General features: G+C 45.4%; 1 protein-coding gene across 1 annotated transcript; it reads right to left on the reverse strand.

Moving 5' to 3' along the window:
• Positions 1–603: 603 nt before the first annotated feature.
• On the reverse strand, positions 604–10,106 carry LOC132581849 (homeobox protein prophet of Pit-1-like). Its single transcript, XM_060253267.1, has 3 exons — positions 10,028–10,106; positions 3,800–4,047; positions 604–966 (listed from the first exon to the last, which is right to left on the reverse strand). Exons 1-3 carry the CDS (start codon positions 10,104–10,106, stop codon positions 604–606), a joined length of 690 nt encoding a protein of 229 aa, XP_060109250.1.
• Positions 10,107–15,375: the final 5,269 nt, after the last annotated feature.

A 15,375-nucleotide genomic window follows, 5' to 3' on the forward strand; every position in this document is an offset into this window, starting at 1 on the left:
GATGCGATGGCTGGACAGCGTTACTGATATAACCAACATGAATTTGAGCGGACTTCAGGGGATGGCGGAAGACAGGAGGGCCTGGTGTGTGCACAACGGCATACTATAGTTATTATTAATTAATGTATTATTACCTCATTGAAGTCCCTCCCCTCCCAAACTCAAGCCTCAGGCTCCAGCCCCAAATTCTCCAGGTATTTCCCAACCCAGAGCTGGCAACCCTATTCATAAGCCAACTTCCGACCATGGTTTCAGATCCTGAAATGGAACACCCCACGCTCAGCTAATCACACTAACGGTTAGTTTTATTAAATCATGGTTTTGGTGTAGAGCTGTTTCGTAGCTTTTCCAGAATTACTGGGGGAGGGGATGCCTGCATCTGAGCTAAGACACAGAAATTAGCCTGTTCTTTGGGAGTTCTGTTCCAGAGGTGGCGAAACATCCTCGCTGTTGATACGGTTGCCCTTCACATACAGGAGAGTCAAGTCTGTTCAACATCGCTGAGAGAATCAATGAGACAATGGTGTGTATCTTTGGCCGTCTCCCCACCCCTCCCTGTGAACCATCTTGCAGAGTCCTGTCCGTCCCCCGTTGGCAAAGTGCTCAGTTCCAGTGGGTGCTGGGGTCGAGACTCAGTGAGATCACCGATGGCGGTGGAGCAGTTGGGGGGGAAGTCACGGCCCGCAAGGGGCTGTACCAGCTGTCGTGAGCACGAAAGGCTTGAGGGTGGTGAGAGGTAGGGCAGGGAAACTGGGCAGAGGCGGTTGAGGGTGGTGGGGGGGTCAGAGCGTAAGTGGAAGGGAAGCGGGGAAGGGGGTGATGTGGTGCCAGGGCAGGAGGGTACTGGTACTGTCGTGGTGGCGGTGGTGTGGGCATCGGGCAAATGGACAGGATGCCAGAGGTGCCTGGTTTTAGCAGGGCCCGTTCCTGCTTTCGTTGTTTGGCCCGCCGGTTCTGGAACCACACCTGTGAAAGGAACCAGAAGACAGAAGAATACATCATGAACCAAAAAGGTTAGTTACAAACAAATTATAGGACCATTTACTAAAAACAATGGGCGTAACCTGAAAATTATCAAAAAATATATACACTTTTATTCCGTAATGAGGCTACAATTGGACCCATAAATGTTTTTAACCATTCGATAATAAATGTATTTACAAGGCTTTTTTTGTAGCAGGATCTCTTTTGCATATTAGGCCACACACCCCTGATGTAGCCAGTCCTCCAAGAGCTTACAGTGCTCTTACAGCGCCTACTGTAAGCTCCAGGAGGGTTGGCTACATCAGGGGTGTGTGGCCTAATATGCAAAGGAGTTCCTGTTACAAAAAAGCCCTGAATGCATATATTTTTGATATATTCAAGATATTCAATATTCGTTATATTGAATATTTAAGTTACATTGTTTTTTTAGTAATTGGCCCTAAAATTCATTTGTAACTTTGAAGAAGAAGATGATGATATTGGATTTATATCCCGCCCTTCACTCTGAATCTCAGAATCTCAGGGCAGCTCACAATCTCCGTTATCTTCCTCCCCCACAACAAACACTCTGTGACATAGGTGGGGCTGATAGAGCTCTCCCAGAAGCTGCTCTTTCAAGGACAACTGCAAGAGCTATGGCTAACCCAAGGCCATTCCAGCAGCTGCACGTGCAGAAGTGGGGAATAAAACCTGGTACTCCCAGATAAGAGTCTGCACACTTAACCACTACACCAAACCAGTTCTTAATTCAATTTTTTTTTGGGGGGGGGGGGTTAGTTCCCCCCTTCTTTTTTCTCTGCTCTGAGAGAATACATGAATGTTTTTACTGGGGTAAGTGAGCTGATAATAATTAAGAATAATTATATGGCATTGTGTGTAATATTATAGCCAGAAGATCCGAAGATTGTCTGGCAGCCTGAAGTTCTAGCTCTTTTGTGGCGAGACCTAGACTTATTTTTTGGGCTGAGAGTGCTCCGAACGAGCTGTGACTTACCCAAAGTCACCCAGTTGGCTGCATGTGGAGGAAGAGTAGGGAATCAAACTCGTTTCTCCAGATTAGGGTCTGTCACTCTTAACCACTACACAAAACTGCATAGCATTGGGTTACAGTGGGTCTCTCGCTTTCCTGATTCTGCTGGCACTTGAACATGCGAAGCTGCCTCACCCTTGGTCCATTGAAGACAGTATTCTCTACCCCAGGAGTCCCCACCACAGAGCCCATGGCTGCCATAGTGCCCGTCAACACCTTTTTCTGGCACCCATCAAGTGTTTTTAGCAGGGGTGGAATTCTAGCAGGAGCTTCTTTGCATATTAGGCCACACACCCCTGATGTAGCCAATCCTTCAAGAGCTTACAAAAAAGAGCCTTGTAAGCTCTTGGAGGATTGGCTACATCAGGAGTTTTTAGGAAGTGGGTGAAGCCAGATATGGCTTTTGTGCAGCCAGGCTTCTGATTGACTACTGGAGATTTGATTGGCTGTGCAGATTTTTTGTTTTGACGGAAGCTGCCACACAACACAAGGATTTCCACTGTGTTACTGAAGCTAATCTATGGGAGCCATTTTGTGCCTGGTCCCGCCTCCTGTGGCAGCCATTTTGTGGCTTTGCCCACCCGACCATTCCAAAATGTGCCTGCAGGCTCAAAAAAGTTGGGAAGCACTGTTCTACGTGGACTGGCAGTGGTTCTCCAGGGTCTCCGGCAGAGATCTTTCACATCACCTGCTACCTGGTCCTTAACTGGAGGTACCAAGAATTGAACCTGGGATCTTCTACATGCCAAGTAGAGGCTCTGCTACTGAGCCATAGCCCCTCCCCAAATTTTGGGATTCCTAGAAAGAGCAGTGGACACACCACACCACAAGGGACTGTTCATGGTTGCCAATCCCCAGGTGGGGGCAGGGTATCCCCCGGTTTGGAGGCCCTCCATGTGCTTCAGGATCATCAGAAAGCAGGGGGGGAGGGAAATGTCTGCTGGGCACTCATTCCCTATGGAGACCAATTCCCATAGGGAATAATGGAGAATTGATCTGTAGGTATCTGGGGCTCTGGGGTGGGGCTGTTTTTTGAGTTAGAGGTACAGCATTTATTTGCAGCATAGCATCCAACACCTCTCCTCAACAGACCCTCCAAGTTTCAAAAACAGTGGACTGAGGGGTCCAATTCTATGAGTTCCAAAAGAAGGTGCCCCTATCCTTCATTTAAAAGTTGTGCGGTCCCTTTAAATGTGATGGCCAGAACTCTCCTTGGAGTTCAATTATGCTTGTCACAACCTTTCTCCTGGCTCTACCCCAATGTCTCTTGGCTCCACCCCAAAAGTCCCCAGGTATTTCTTTAATTGGACTTGGCAACCCTAGGGCCGTTGCACAATTCCTGGCCTCTGCTGCATCATGAACTGTTAAAATGTTTTAATGATTTTATTGCACTTTGATATAAATACTCTGTTATTTTAACCGTCGTTAGCCGCCCTGAGCGCATCAGGAGAGGGCAGGATATAAATGCAATAAAATAAAATAAATCATTGCACATGGAATTGCTGGCCTGAACACATCCTCTTGGAAGCGAGATGGCCTCTTCTCTGCTCTGCTTCCCATGTGCGGCATTCCCAAACTCTAGCTCTCTCACACAGGGCCGGAACTGGGAAGGGGGCAGAGGGGGTTGCTTGCCCCGGGCGCTGACAGAGGGGGGACGCCAAAGTGGGTATGGAGTCCATTGTATTCTATGGGACCATGATAGAATGGCCCATAAGGGGGCATCAATTTTTAATTTTGCCCCCCCCCCAAAAAAAAACATGTAGATTCGGTCCTGCTCTCTCATACCTGGATGCGAGCCTCGTTGAGTTTGGTGACCCTGGCCAACTCCTCTCGGCAGTAGATATCCGGGTAGTGGTTTTTCATAAAAGCCGCCTCCAGCTGGTCCAGCTGCTCTTGGCTGAAAGTGGTCCGGTGACGTCGGCGTGTGGGGGTGGCCGCTGTGTGCAAGGAGGAGGGGGTGGTGGGGGAGATTAAAGTGCCCCCTGTCAGGCCAGGGGCACTGGGGAACTTCCTGTAGAGGGAGGCTTCGACATCTGAAAGAAAATAAGATATGCTGATACCACTCGATTCAGGCCGCACCTCAAGACCCTTTAAAAACAAGAAGATTGGATTTATATTCCGCCCTATACTCTGAGTCTCAGAGCAGTCACAGTCTCCTTTACCTTCTCCTTCCCCCACAACAGACACCCTGTGAGGTGGGTGGGGCTGAGAGGGCTCTCACAGCAGCTGCCCTTTCAAGGACAACTCCTACAAGACAAGGCCATTCCAGCAGCTGCAAGTGGAGGAATGGGGAATCAAACCTGGTTCTCCCAGATTAGAGTCTGCGCACTTAACCGCTACACCAAACTGGCTCTCTAATGTTTTAAACTGTTATTGTAAACTGCCACAAAGCACAAGGAAATACTGGAACTGGAGGGCATCCAATGAAACCAATGGGTAGTAGATTTAGGACAGGCAAAAGGAAATACTTCTTTACACAGAGAGTGGTTAAAATGTGGAATTTGCTGTCAGGGAATGTAGGGATAGCCACAGGAATAAACAGCTTTAAAAGGGGATTAGACAGATTCATCGAAGATACGTCTATCTATGGCTGTTAAGCCATGGTGATTGAGGGAAGCCTCTACATTCAGAGGCACTGAATCCCAGAGCCAGGAGGCAACATCAGGGGAAGGCCTTGGCCTCTCCGCCTTGTTTTTGGCCCTGCAGAGGAGCTGGTTGGCCACTGTGTGATACAGGATGCAGGACTAGATGGCCCACTGGTCTGATCCAGCAGGGCTCTTCTGTTGTTCTTATGAAGGCCTCAGCGTCTTTGCCCTGTTGTTGGCCCTCCGGAGAAACTGGCTGGCCATTGCGTGAGACAGGATGCTGGACTGGATGGACCACTGGTCTGATTGAGCAGGGCTCTTGTTATGGTCTTAAAGGTGAGATATGAATGTTTTAATGAATAAATAAAATTGGGATTTGGGTCATCTTTGTCAACACACTAAGTCCCTAACACTGTTATAGCACTGTTCTGTTCAGAGCTGTGTTCATTGTGATGAAGATTTTAATAGATGCTAAAGAGAGAGGTGGTTTTCAGCTCCCGGACTTAAGATTGTATCATGATGCGGTTTGTTTGACATGGATCAAAGATTGGATAATGCTGTTAGATAAAAAACCTTTATGGTTAGAAGCTCATGGGAATAAATTCGGCTGGCATGCATATCTGTGTTATGGGAAGAACAAGATGGGCGTTTTTTTCTCTCACCACTATATCAGAAATAGTTTATTAAACACTTGGATAAAATATAAGAAATATGGCGACGAGAGAAAACCGCTTTGGATAGTGCCAGCGGAAGTAATAAAAATAACAGCTGAATCTGATGAAGAAAGAGCGATGTCATATAATCAACTGCTCAAGATTCAAGGAGACAAAATTGAATTAAAATCTGCAGAAGAGTTAAAGAATAAATATGACTGGTTTCAAATGCAACAAATTAAAAGCTTGATGGAAAATGATATTAAAATGGATGGCATTAGACGCGAGCAAACAGAACTGGAAAGGGTCCTGCTTGGAGATAATGAAACATTAATATCGAAAGTATATAAATTATTATTGAAATGGTTTACAGAAGAAGAAGTAGTAAAATCTCAAATGGTAAAATGGGCAATTAATGTGAATAGAGAAATACAAATGGATACATGGGAGCACCTTTGGAAGAACTCGATGAAGATCTCAACTTGTCAGAGTATTAAGGAGAATTGTTTTAAGATGATGTATAGGTGGTACATGACTCCGAAAAAACTGGCTAGGATGAGTAAAAAGATGTCAGATAGGTGTTGGAAATGTAAAAAACATGAAGGCTCTTTCATATGTGGTGGACTTGTGAAAAAGTGAAGGAGTATTGGAAGATGATACAACAAGAAATCTCCAAAATTTTGGGTTATGACATCAAGAAAACTGCAGAGACTTTTTGGCTTGGATTACAATTAGAAAAATTTCCAAAGGAAGACAGGACTTTAATTTGGTATTTGCTCTCAGCTGCTAGGACATTGTATGCGCAGCTGTGGAAACAAGGAACAATACCAGAGAAATGGGATTGGATTGTGAAAGTTTTATCGTGGAGTGAGATGGACAAATTAACTAAAACTTTTAAGAGACTATGACTTGGACTTATTCAAAAAGGAGTGGAAGAAATTCAAAGGATATATGGAGAAAGAGTGGAACGTAAAAAGACATTGGACAATTTTTTAGTATTAATCAAAAGTATTACATTGTGATAGATTAGTGGTACCTTTAAAATTAACTGCAAATTTATAACTTCGGGGAAGTCAATATTGGAGGGAGGGGGGGTGTCATATGGTTTAGTATAAGAAAAAGATAATTAAATATTGTAACCATGTGTTATTAATAAATTGTTAAAACACAAAACACAAGAGCTGTGTTCATTGCATGCTTCCAAAATAAAATCTATACCGAGAATAGTTTAGTCCTCTATCCCAGGCATCCCCCAACATGGGATCCATGGAGCCACACCAACACATTTTTTGGTGCCCACCAAGTGTTTTCAAAAGGTAAGCAGGGTCAGTTAGGGCTTTTGCCCAGCAGAGCTTCTAACTGGCCATTAAGCTTGCCAATCCCCAGGTAGGGGCAGGGGATCCCCTGGTTGGGAGGCCCTCCCTCTGCTTCAGGGTCATCAGAAAGTGGCGGGAGGGGAATGTCTGCTGGGCAGTCCATTATTCCCTATGGAGACTGATTCCCATAGGGTATAATGGAACATCAGGGAATACATCCGTTTCCTGTGGGTACCACATCGGGAATCCCTGCAATAGTGCAAAGATGATATAATATCCAAGGATGTGCAGGCACAGCCTTGGAGAAGAGGGGAAGGGGATGCAACTGGGAAGACCACTGAAGAGGGAACACTGTTGACCTAGCCTCCTTTTCTGTCTGCTCCATATGAACTTCTTCTTCTTCTTCATGTTGGATCAGGCCAATGGCCCATCCAGTCCAACACTCTGTGTCACACAGTGGCCAAAAAAACCCAAGTGCCATCAGGAGGTCCACCAGTGGGGCTAGAAGCCCTCCTACTGTGCCCCCCACAAGCACAAAGAATACAGAGCATCACTGCCCCAGACTGAGAGTTCCAACAATAGGCTGTGGCTAATAGCCACTGATGAACCTCTGCTCCATATGCTTATCCAATCTCCTCTTGAAGCTGGCTATGCTTGTAGCCACCACCACCTCCTGTGGCAGTGAATTCAATGTGTTAATCACCCTTTGGGTGAAGAAGGACTTCCTTTTATCCATTCTAACCGTCTGCTCAGCAATTTCATTGAGTGCCCACGAGTTCTTGCATTGTGAGAAAGGGAAAAAAGCACTTCTTTCTCTACCTTCTCTATCCCATGCATAATCTTGTAAACCTTTTATCATGTCACCCCTGAGTTGACGTTTCTCCAAGCTAAAGAGCCCATTGAAGACCCCTGAAGAGGGAACACTGTTGACACAGCCCCCTTTCCTGCCCACTCCCACAAACAATAGGATGCAGGGATTAAAAGGAACTCCGGTTAAAGATCTCAGACCGCTGTCGCTGGTCAGAGTGCTAACGGGACCAATGACCCGTACAAAGCGGCTTCATATTGCTTTGGCCTAGCCAAATAGCAAGATCCAGAGGTGGGGTTCCATTCCTGATAGTCGTCTGCGGAGAAGTTCCCAGAGCCTCAGCCGATGAGCCGGCACCTGCCAAACCTCCGTTGCAACCTCTTCCTCAAATCTATGACTATTATCTTGAAGCAGCAGCTGGCAGCACTGGGTAGGTGAACTTTCTTTCTCCCATCCCGATAATTAAGCGCCACAAAGGTAACTTCTTTCTTTCTTTCTTTCCCCCCAATTCCTTCCCGCAATCCCCAGGATTAACTTTGGGGAACATGATGCTGCGGCCCCCACCTCTTGGGAGAACCTGAGCTCGTGAGAGCGAGGGGCGCACAATGGGCCAGCCGGGGAAACTAATTAATTTTGGGACCCTGGGGTGGGGGAACTTGAGCCCCCAGGATCTGAGCCAAACAGCTCTCTCATTAACACGTGTGCATTGGGTGTTTGGGAAAAGCCTGACCAGGGGGATTACAGCCTGTTTCAATCTTCCAGGGCTCAGGGTCAGATCTGGGGAGGGGGGCAGAGGGGGGGTGCTTGCCCTAGGTGCCCACAGGGGGGGTGCCAAATTCGGTATGGCGTTCATTGTGTTCTATGGGACCATAAGATAGAATGGCTCATAAGGGGGAGTAATTTTTTAATTTTGCCCCCCCCCCTCAAAAAACATGTAGATTCGGTCCTGCTAGGACTCAGTGATATCGCTCAGCTTCTTGGAAGCTCTCGTGTGGAAACCAATTCTCCCATTCTCCCCACCCCAAACGCATGTGCTGCTGTTGTGAAGTCAGTGGCAAAACTGCTCTTATTGAAGGAACTCCTGGCCAACACTGCATGGAAAAGGCCAGTGTTGTGGATTTCACGTGAGTCCCTGATTAGATATCCCTCCTTTCCTACATCTAGAGGGAAATCTCTTCCAGGAAACTTGATTCCTGGTACTATAGATCAGGGGTGGCCAAATTGTGTGCAGTGTTCCCTCTAAGCTGAGTTAGCGTAAGCTAGCTCACAGATTTTTTTAGCCTCCGGCTCACACGTTTTTGTCTTCGCTCAGGAAAAATGGCCCCAGAGCACAATCATTTATGCGGTAGTAGAGTTTTTGCTCACAAGACTCTGCAGCTTAGAGGGAACATTGATTGTGTGGCTCTCAAAGCCCTCACTGCCCCATCGGTCGGCTTAAAGAAGGCATTTGTCTCTTTAAATCACTTTGCCAAGCCAAGTCAGCCAGCAGCTTGGAGAATGCATTTAAACTTAAAGTTGCTTTCTTTCCACCACCTTCTCCCTTCCCCATCTATTTGCCTGCCTGCCTGCCTTCCTTTGTCGCATCTGATATTCATGTCTTGTGGCTCTCAGACATCTGACTTGTATTTTGTGTGGCTCTTATGTTAAGCAAGTTTGGCCACCCCTGTTATAGAAATTGCTTCCCATTTCTTTGGCCATGATTTCCTTCCAGGAATAGAGGAATGAAGTTGGAATACAGAGATGCAGGAGGTATCTACTGCTGGTGAGTCTGTGGAGTTTGCTTTGCCAGGAATATCTCTGTGTATTATGCCAATGAACAGTCATGGAAGGGGCAGATAAGAGTAGGAGATAAAAAGCTGTGGGTTGCCCATTAAGCCTTACACCTCTCTTAGAGCTATGTACACAATAATCACCATCTACTTACTTCTTTCCAAGGCGGTTGGAAAATGTAATATATCAATAACAACAACAATAATAATAATAATAAATTTTTATTTATACCCCACCAAGGCAGGCTCAGGGCGGCTTACAAGACATGGTACATATGCCATGATATAACAATAAAATCAGAATAATAACAATTAAAATACAATTCATAAATTTAAATTAATTTAAATTAAATAATTATCTAAAAACCAGTATAATTTAATGATGCTACTATATATATATGTATATATATATATATATCTGTATGTGTATATATGTATATGTATGTGAATATATGTGTGTGTATACATATTTGTATGTGTGTGTGTGTGTGTATAATGTTATATATCAGGGGTGGCCAACGGTAGCTCTCCAGATGTTTTTTTTGCCTACAACTCCCATCAGCCCCAGCCATTGGCCATGCTGGCTGGGGCTGATGGGAGTTGTAGGCAAAAAACATCTGGAGAGCTACCGTTGGCCACCCCTGTTATATATATAACAGGGACCTCTAACCACCAGACTCCTTGCTCTGGAAGAGGCAAGGAACTAATTGTGGATGTGCTGGCATCCTGAAACCCGAAATGTTGGCAGGACATCCTGGCCGGTTGCTTTTGCCACCCTGAGCAATCTCTTCCTCTCCCCTCCCCCCCCTAAACTTTCCATTCAACTCAACCTGTCTAGGTGCCCTCTGGGTGCCCCTTCAACGGGTCTAGAGTGGAACTCACCAGCAGTGGAGCTGACGGTCTCAGGGTACGCCTCAGAGAACTCCGCAGCCTTCCTCTTGCCTGCTCGTCCCCCCTCCATCTCCCTCGATCCCCACTGCACTTCCCCCCAACTTTTAAGCCTACTCTGACGTCAGTCATCTCTCTTGGGGGTGTGTATAGGGGGGTGCGTCTTTGCCCAGTCACCTCCCACTAGCCAGCCTCCTGTGGTAGAGGGGGGCAGCGGGAGGGAGGGTCAGACCAGAGGAAAGTGGGAGATGACACTACAAGGGGTGGGGAGGAGTGGGCGTCAGGATTTGAGGCATCTGCATGAGCTTCTGTGGCAGCGGCACATCCCAATGCATTTGTCCTGTTGGCCAGCAATGGCTGTGCAGGGATGCCGTCTGTATGTGAAGTTGCAGGGATATGCGTTCAACTGTCCAGTTGCATGCTGCAAGTGCAAGACACCTTGCTTTGTCGTTGTTCTGCACGGTGGGTGTGTACATGCTAAGGTGGGTGTTGTTCTTTTGTAGCTCTTTTGGATTGCTGTCTGCAGGCTGAGCTGCTGAGGCACGCCAGGGGCTTTGTGGGGGTGATCCATCGGTGACTGCACCGTAGCACTGTGGGTGGCAGCCCATAGCCCTGACTCCTGGGATAAGGTTCCTGTAATCACAGCTGTCTATTGTCAAGGCAAATCCCCTCCAAATGCAGCCACCGACAGCACCTCTTGTACTCTGCCTTGGGCCTACAAATCCTCCCTGCCCATGGTATCTAAGCGCTGGGGGTGGGGTCATCCAAGCCCCCTGCTTGTTGTTTTTCCAGGCCTTTCCTTGGCGCAGCTTTGGAGGTACAATTGTACAGCTTAAGAGCAGAGTCGGAGGGACAAAAGTGAAAGCAGGCCGCAAACAGGTCTGGCGAGTGAAGGGGATTCTGCAGCTTGTTGCTGTTGGTTGAGGAGGAGGCTGGGCTGTTGAGGTATTTTGTCCCCCAAGCACCGAGGGGGCTCAGTCTGGGCTCAGCCGGCAGCAGCTCAAGAAGCGAGTCATCTCCTGACCGTGGACAGCTGGAAGTCGGCCATGCCACTACGGTTGCCAACTTCCACATGCGGTGTAGAGTTCTCCTGGAATTATAACTGGTCTCCAAGCCGCAGAGATCTGTTCTCCTGGGGGAAAGGGTCGCCTTGGAGGACCAACTCTATAGTATACCGTTGATTCTAGGTGAAATTCCTTCCTCCACAGGCTCCACCCCCAAAATATCCAGGAATTGTCCAACCCAGAGTTGGCAACCCTATATACCACTGTGGTGCTACAGTTCCTTCCTCAGTGGCTTGGGGTGGAGAACTGGTTCTTGGAGGAGGTAAAACCATAGAGTTTCTTACAATTCCTAGAGCTACTTATCACTTTTTAAAAACTGGTAGTGATGTCGTATCAGCTGTGATGTCATGGCCTGCCCACATCCCTCTTGCTGGTTGCTAGGCACAGCCTGGCAAACCTAACCCAGTTCTGGTTCCCCCCCGCCCCCTACTACCTTCTTAAGCTGTGTCTGTTCTTTTTGACCTCACGCTTGCTTTCTAGCCCGATATTTCAAAAACAGAAACAAAGTTGTGGAGAGCATTATATAATTGGGGCCATTTCTGGCCTCTTCTTCCCATGGTACTCATTACACGAGTCTGGGGTCCACATCGTTTGTAAGAGTCATATGCGAGTTGTAGGTTTTCCTCAGTTTCTGCACGCGCAGTGCCTGATTTGTATCGTGACTGCGGTGTGTGCACAGAAGAGGTTTCAGCTCCCCCACTATTTTCCTGACTCAAGACAGTCTTGGGGTGGGTTTCGTCGCCTTGAGATCAGCGGGGGTCTGCTGAGCTTGTCTCTTGTGGCCCCCCTGAATTGGGGGACCCTGGAGGGGTTTCCTTTCGGCATGGGACTTTTACAGGAAGACAGGGATATAGCAGCGGCTGTTCCTGCTCTTCTTGTGTGCTTCAATGCTCCGCTGCCTTGATAGCCATTACAGCAGAAAGAGGTGAACACCTGACTGCTTGCTTTCTTTGCTGCTAACAAGCCTTTGATGTATAGCTTTTCTGTCTCAAACACGGCAATTCTACTCTGCAAGTAAGTTTGCTTTTCATACCATCGGCTAATGGGTCATTTTACATAACAACAAACGGGTCAGTTCAAAGGAAGGGAAAGAGGTGAATTCCCCCCCCCCTACTTTCCCATGAATCCGGCTTCCAAAAGATAAAAAAGAACATCTTTGAATGCCTGCAACAATTTGAATTTGAATTTGACTGAATATAGATACTTAAATTGACCCAGATTATGATTGAATAAGTGATAAAGAGACTATTATTTGGTTATAATTTGGTCTGAACAAATGAGATATATTCCAAAGAGATTTCTATTTGTCGTCTGAGTACAACTGAAATGGCAACAATTAAGTTATATGGCTGGTGGAGATTTGGAAGGATAAACTGACTGGATCTCTGAGTTACTTTTCAACTTTGATTATTAGACTGAGTTATTCTGTGGAGTAAAATGGCATCACAAAGCGAAATGTTTCATAAAAAAGATACAATGGATATTATATTTTCTCTAAAGCAGGACCTTGGTTTATTAACAGAGTTGATAAAAAAGCAAATGCAAGCTTTTATGTTGAAAGCTAGAGAAAACTTGAATCTACATGGGCGGAGTGACAAAGAGATCTTGGTGACGTCTGTGGAGTTGGAAATGGAAAAAGATCTGTCGGGAAACGAAAAGAAGAAAACTAAAATGGAACCTTATGGCGCAGTTACTAAGAAGAACCGGAAGTTAAGACTGAAGTTTTTTTGAGAGGATCTAATGGCGTGGGGTTTTTACTATCGTTACTGAGAGGGGTGCTTGCATTAAGGAGAGAGGATGTACATTTCATCAAAAAAATCAAAACGTGGAAAACTTTCAGGAAGAAGGGATTTTAAATTGTTTTCTCTCTCTTGTAGGTAACTGGATAATATGGAACTCTCAGTAAGATATGCAATTTTAAAAGGCATAGTGAGATCTTTGGGACATCATAGGTTTGTTCCTCTCTGATTAATATGGACATAAGAGCTAAAGGATTGAAAAGTTCTGAAAAGAAATTTAGATAAATAAACAGTTAACTTCGATTAATTTTTAAGAAGACAGACAAACACAATTATTTTGTAATCTGGTAGATCTGCTCTTAATATGTTTGTTTGGAGAAATTGCTTATATTGAGATAGATAAACTAATATGCTCCTTGTTTACCATTTTTCTTTCTTATCTCTCCACTTTTTACGTTATTTTAAATTTGATCTTTTTCTCTATCCATTTGAAATATGAAAGTTAGGATAAAGAAATATTTGTTTTTATGCCTATCTAAATGATGACATTGTTAAAACATCAAGTCAGTTTGTATTTTTAATATGGCTAAGCTTATCCAGTTAGTTCTGTGTTGAGACCTTGGTGATTTTTTTTTTATATCTATGTTTGCTGAAGAAGAATAGTTCAGACTTGTATTTTAAGTAACAGTTTAGTAAAAAGTGTATAATGGAAAATGAGGACGGTAGAATATAAGGGGAAAACTCAATACTTGCAGGTAGAAAGGATTAGGTATTTTGTTTTGAGGTAAAAATGTAACTGATATATTTGCAGCTTTCTTTGTTTCTGATCCCCCACTCTGTATTTCCCCCTCCCTCTTATGTTTCTGTACTTGTGCTTATGCTTTTTCTTTTTGTAGTTAAAATTAATAAAAATTATAAAATCGACAGTCCTGGGGTTATTTGACCTGCTTGAAAACCCCACAAGTGTACATGTGGGTTTCCTCAGTGGGCAAGCAGCATATCTGTGGGACCATTGCTGGTCTGGAAAAAAGAATCAAAACACACACACTCCAGTTATTATATGAAGAACAAACATTAAGCATTAGAATAACATCTGTCTGTCCGTCTGTCCGTCTATCCATCTATCTATCTAGCCATCTATCCGTCTATCCGTCTGTCTGTCTGTCTGTCTGTCCGTCTGTCTGTCATCTCACAATAAACATTAATTCAAAAACATGTCAAGAGGAAAAATCAAACTATTCCAATCATGAATGAACAGTAAAGACAACAGCCAATAGGTTAAGTTCATAAACAGTGTTCCATTAGGAACTGCAGTATGCAATTCATGAAAAACCATTTCAAGTAAAGACCAATCTTTCATATGCTTTCCCAATTGCAGCCAGAAACTGACAAGTAGAGGTCATAGACAAGAGCTCATAAATAATGCTCCAGCAGGAGCTACAGTGCCTAGTCCACAAAATAAAGAACTGTTTGGGGAGGGACCTCAGCTGGATACAATGCCAACAGAGTCCATCTTCCAAAGCAGCCATTTTCTCCAGGGGAACTGATCTTGGTTGTCAGGAGAGCAATTGTAACAGCAGGAGCTCTCCAGGTATCAAGCTGAGGTTGGCAACAGTGTGTAGACCAGGCCTCTCAGTGTATAGAGCTTTCACAGAGGATTAGAGAAATTCATGGAGGACAGGTCTGATCATTGGCTATTCTCACAATACAAGAATTTGTGAGCACTTAATGAAATTGCTGAGCAGTCGGGTTAGAGCAGATAAAAGGAAGAACTTCTTCACCCAAAGGGTGATAAAACATAAGAACATAAGAGAAGCCATGTTGCATCAGGCCAATGGCCCATACAGTCCAACACTCTGTGTCACACAGTGGCCAAAACAACAATGACACTCAAGTGCCATCAAAAGGTCCACCAGTGGGGCTAGAAGCCCTTCCACTGTGCCCCACAAGCACCAGAATTCAGAGCATCACTGCCCCAAACAAAGAGATCAAACGATAAGCTGTGGCTAATAGCCACTTATGAACGTCTGCTCCATAATTATGAACACGTGGAATTCACATGATTAACATGGCATTAACATGGCATTAACATGATTAACATGTGGAATTCACTGCCACACGAGGTGGTGGTGGCTACAGGCATAGCCAGCTTCAAGAGGGAATTGAATCAACATATGGAGCAGAGGTTCATCAGTGGCTATCAGCCACAGCGTATTGTTGGAACTCCCTGTCTGAGGCAGTGATGCTTTGTATTCTTGGTGGTTGGGGGGGGCAACAGTGGGAGGGTTTCTAGTGTCCTGGCCCCACTGATGGACCTCCTGATGGCACCTGGGTTTTTTGGCCATTGTGTGACACAGAGTGTTGGACTGGATGGGCCACTGGCCTGATCCAACATGGCTTCTCTTATGTTCTTATTCAATGCAATAGCTAAATAGAACCTCCACATTCAGAGGCATTATACCTCTTAAAATGGGATGCGAGGGACCTTGGGTAATTTGTCTTGGGCATGACTTCCGCTTACAGCTTGTGTTGTCTCATT

This window comes from Heteronotia binoei, chromosome 13 (assembly GCF_032191835.1).
Source record: "Heteronotia binoei isolate CCM8104 ecotype False Entrance Well chromosome 13, APGP_CSIRO_Hbin_v1, whole genome shotgun sequence".
Classification (NCBI taxonomy): Eukaryota; Metazoa; Chordata; class Lepidosauria; order Squamata; family Gekkonidae; genus Heteronotia; species Heteronotia binoei.

What these genes read in the sequence shown, in the direction of transcription:
- LOC132581849 (XM_060253267.1), bottom strand. Translation starts at nt 10,106, where the DNA reads ATGGAGGGGGGACGAGCAGGCAAGAGGAAGGCTGCGGAGTTCTCTGAG. An exon ending in GACCGTCAGCTCCACTGCTG is followed by an intron (nt 4,048 to 10,027) that starts GTGAGTTCCACT and finishes ATTTTCTTTCAG; the next exon opens with ATGTCGAAGCCTCCCTCTAC. An exon ending in TCAACGAGGCTCGCATCCAG is followed by an intron (nt 967 to 3,799) that starts GTATGAGAGAGC and finishes TTCCTTTCACAG; the next exon opens with GTGTGGTTCCAGAACCGGCG.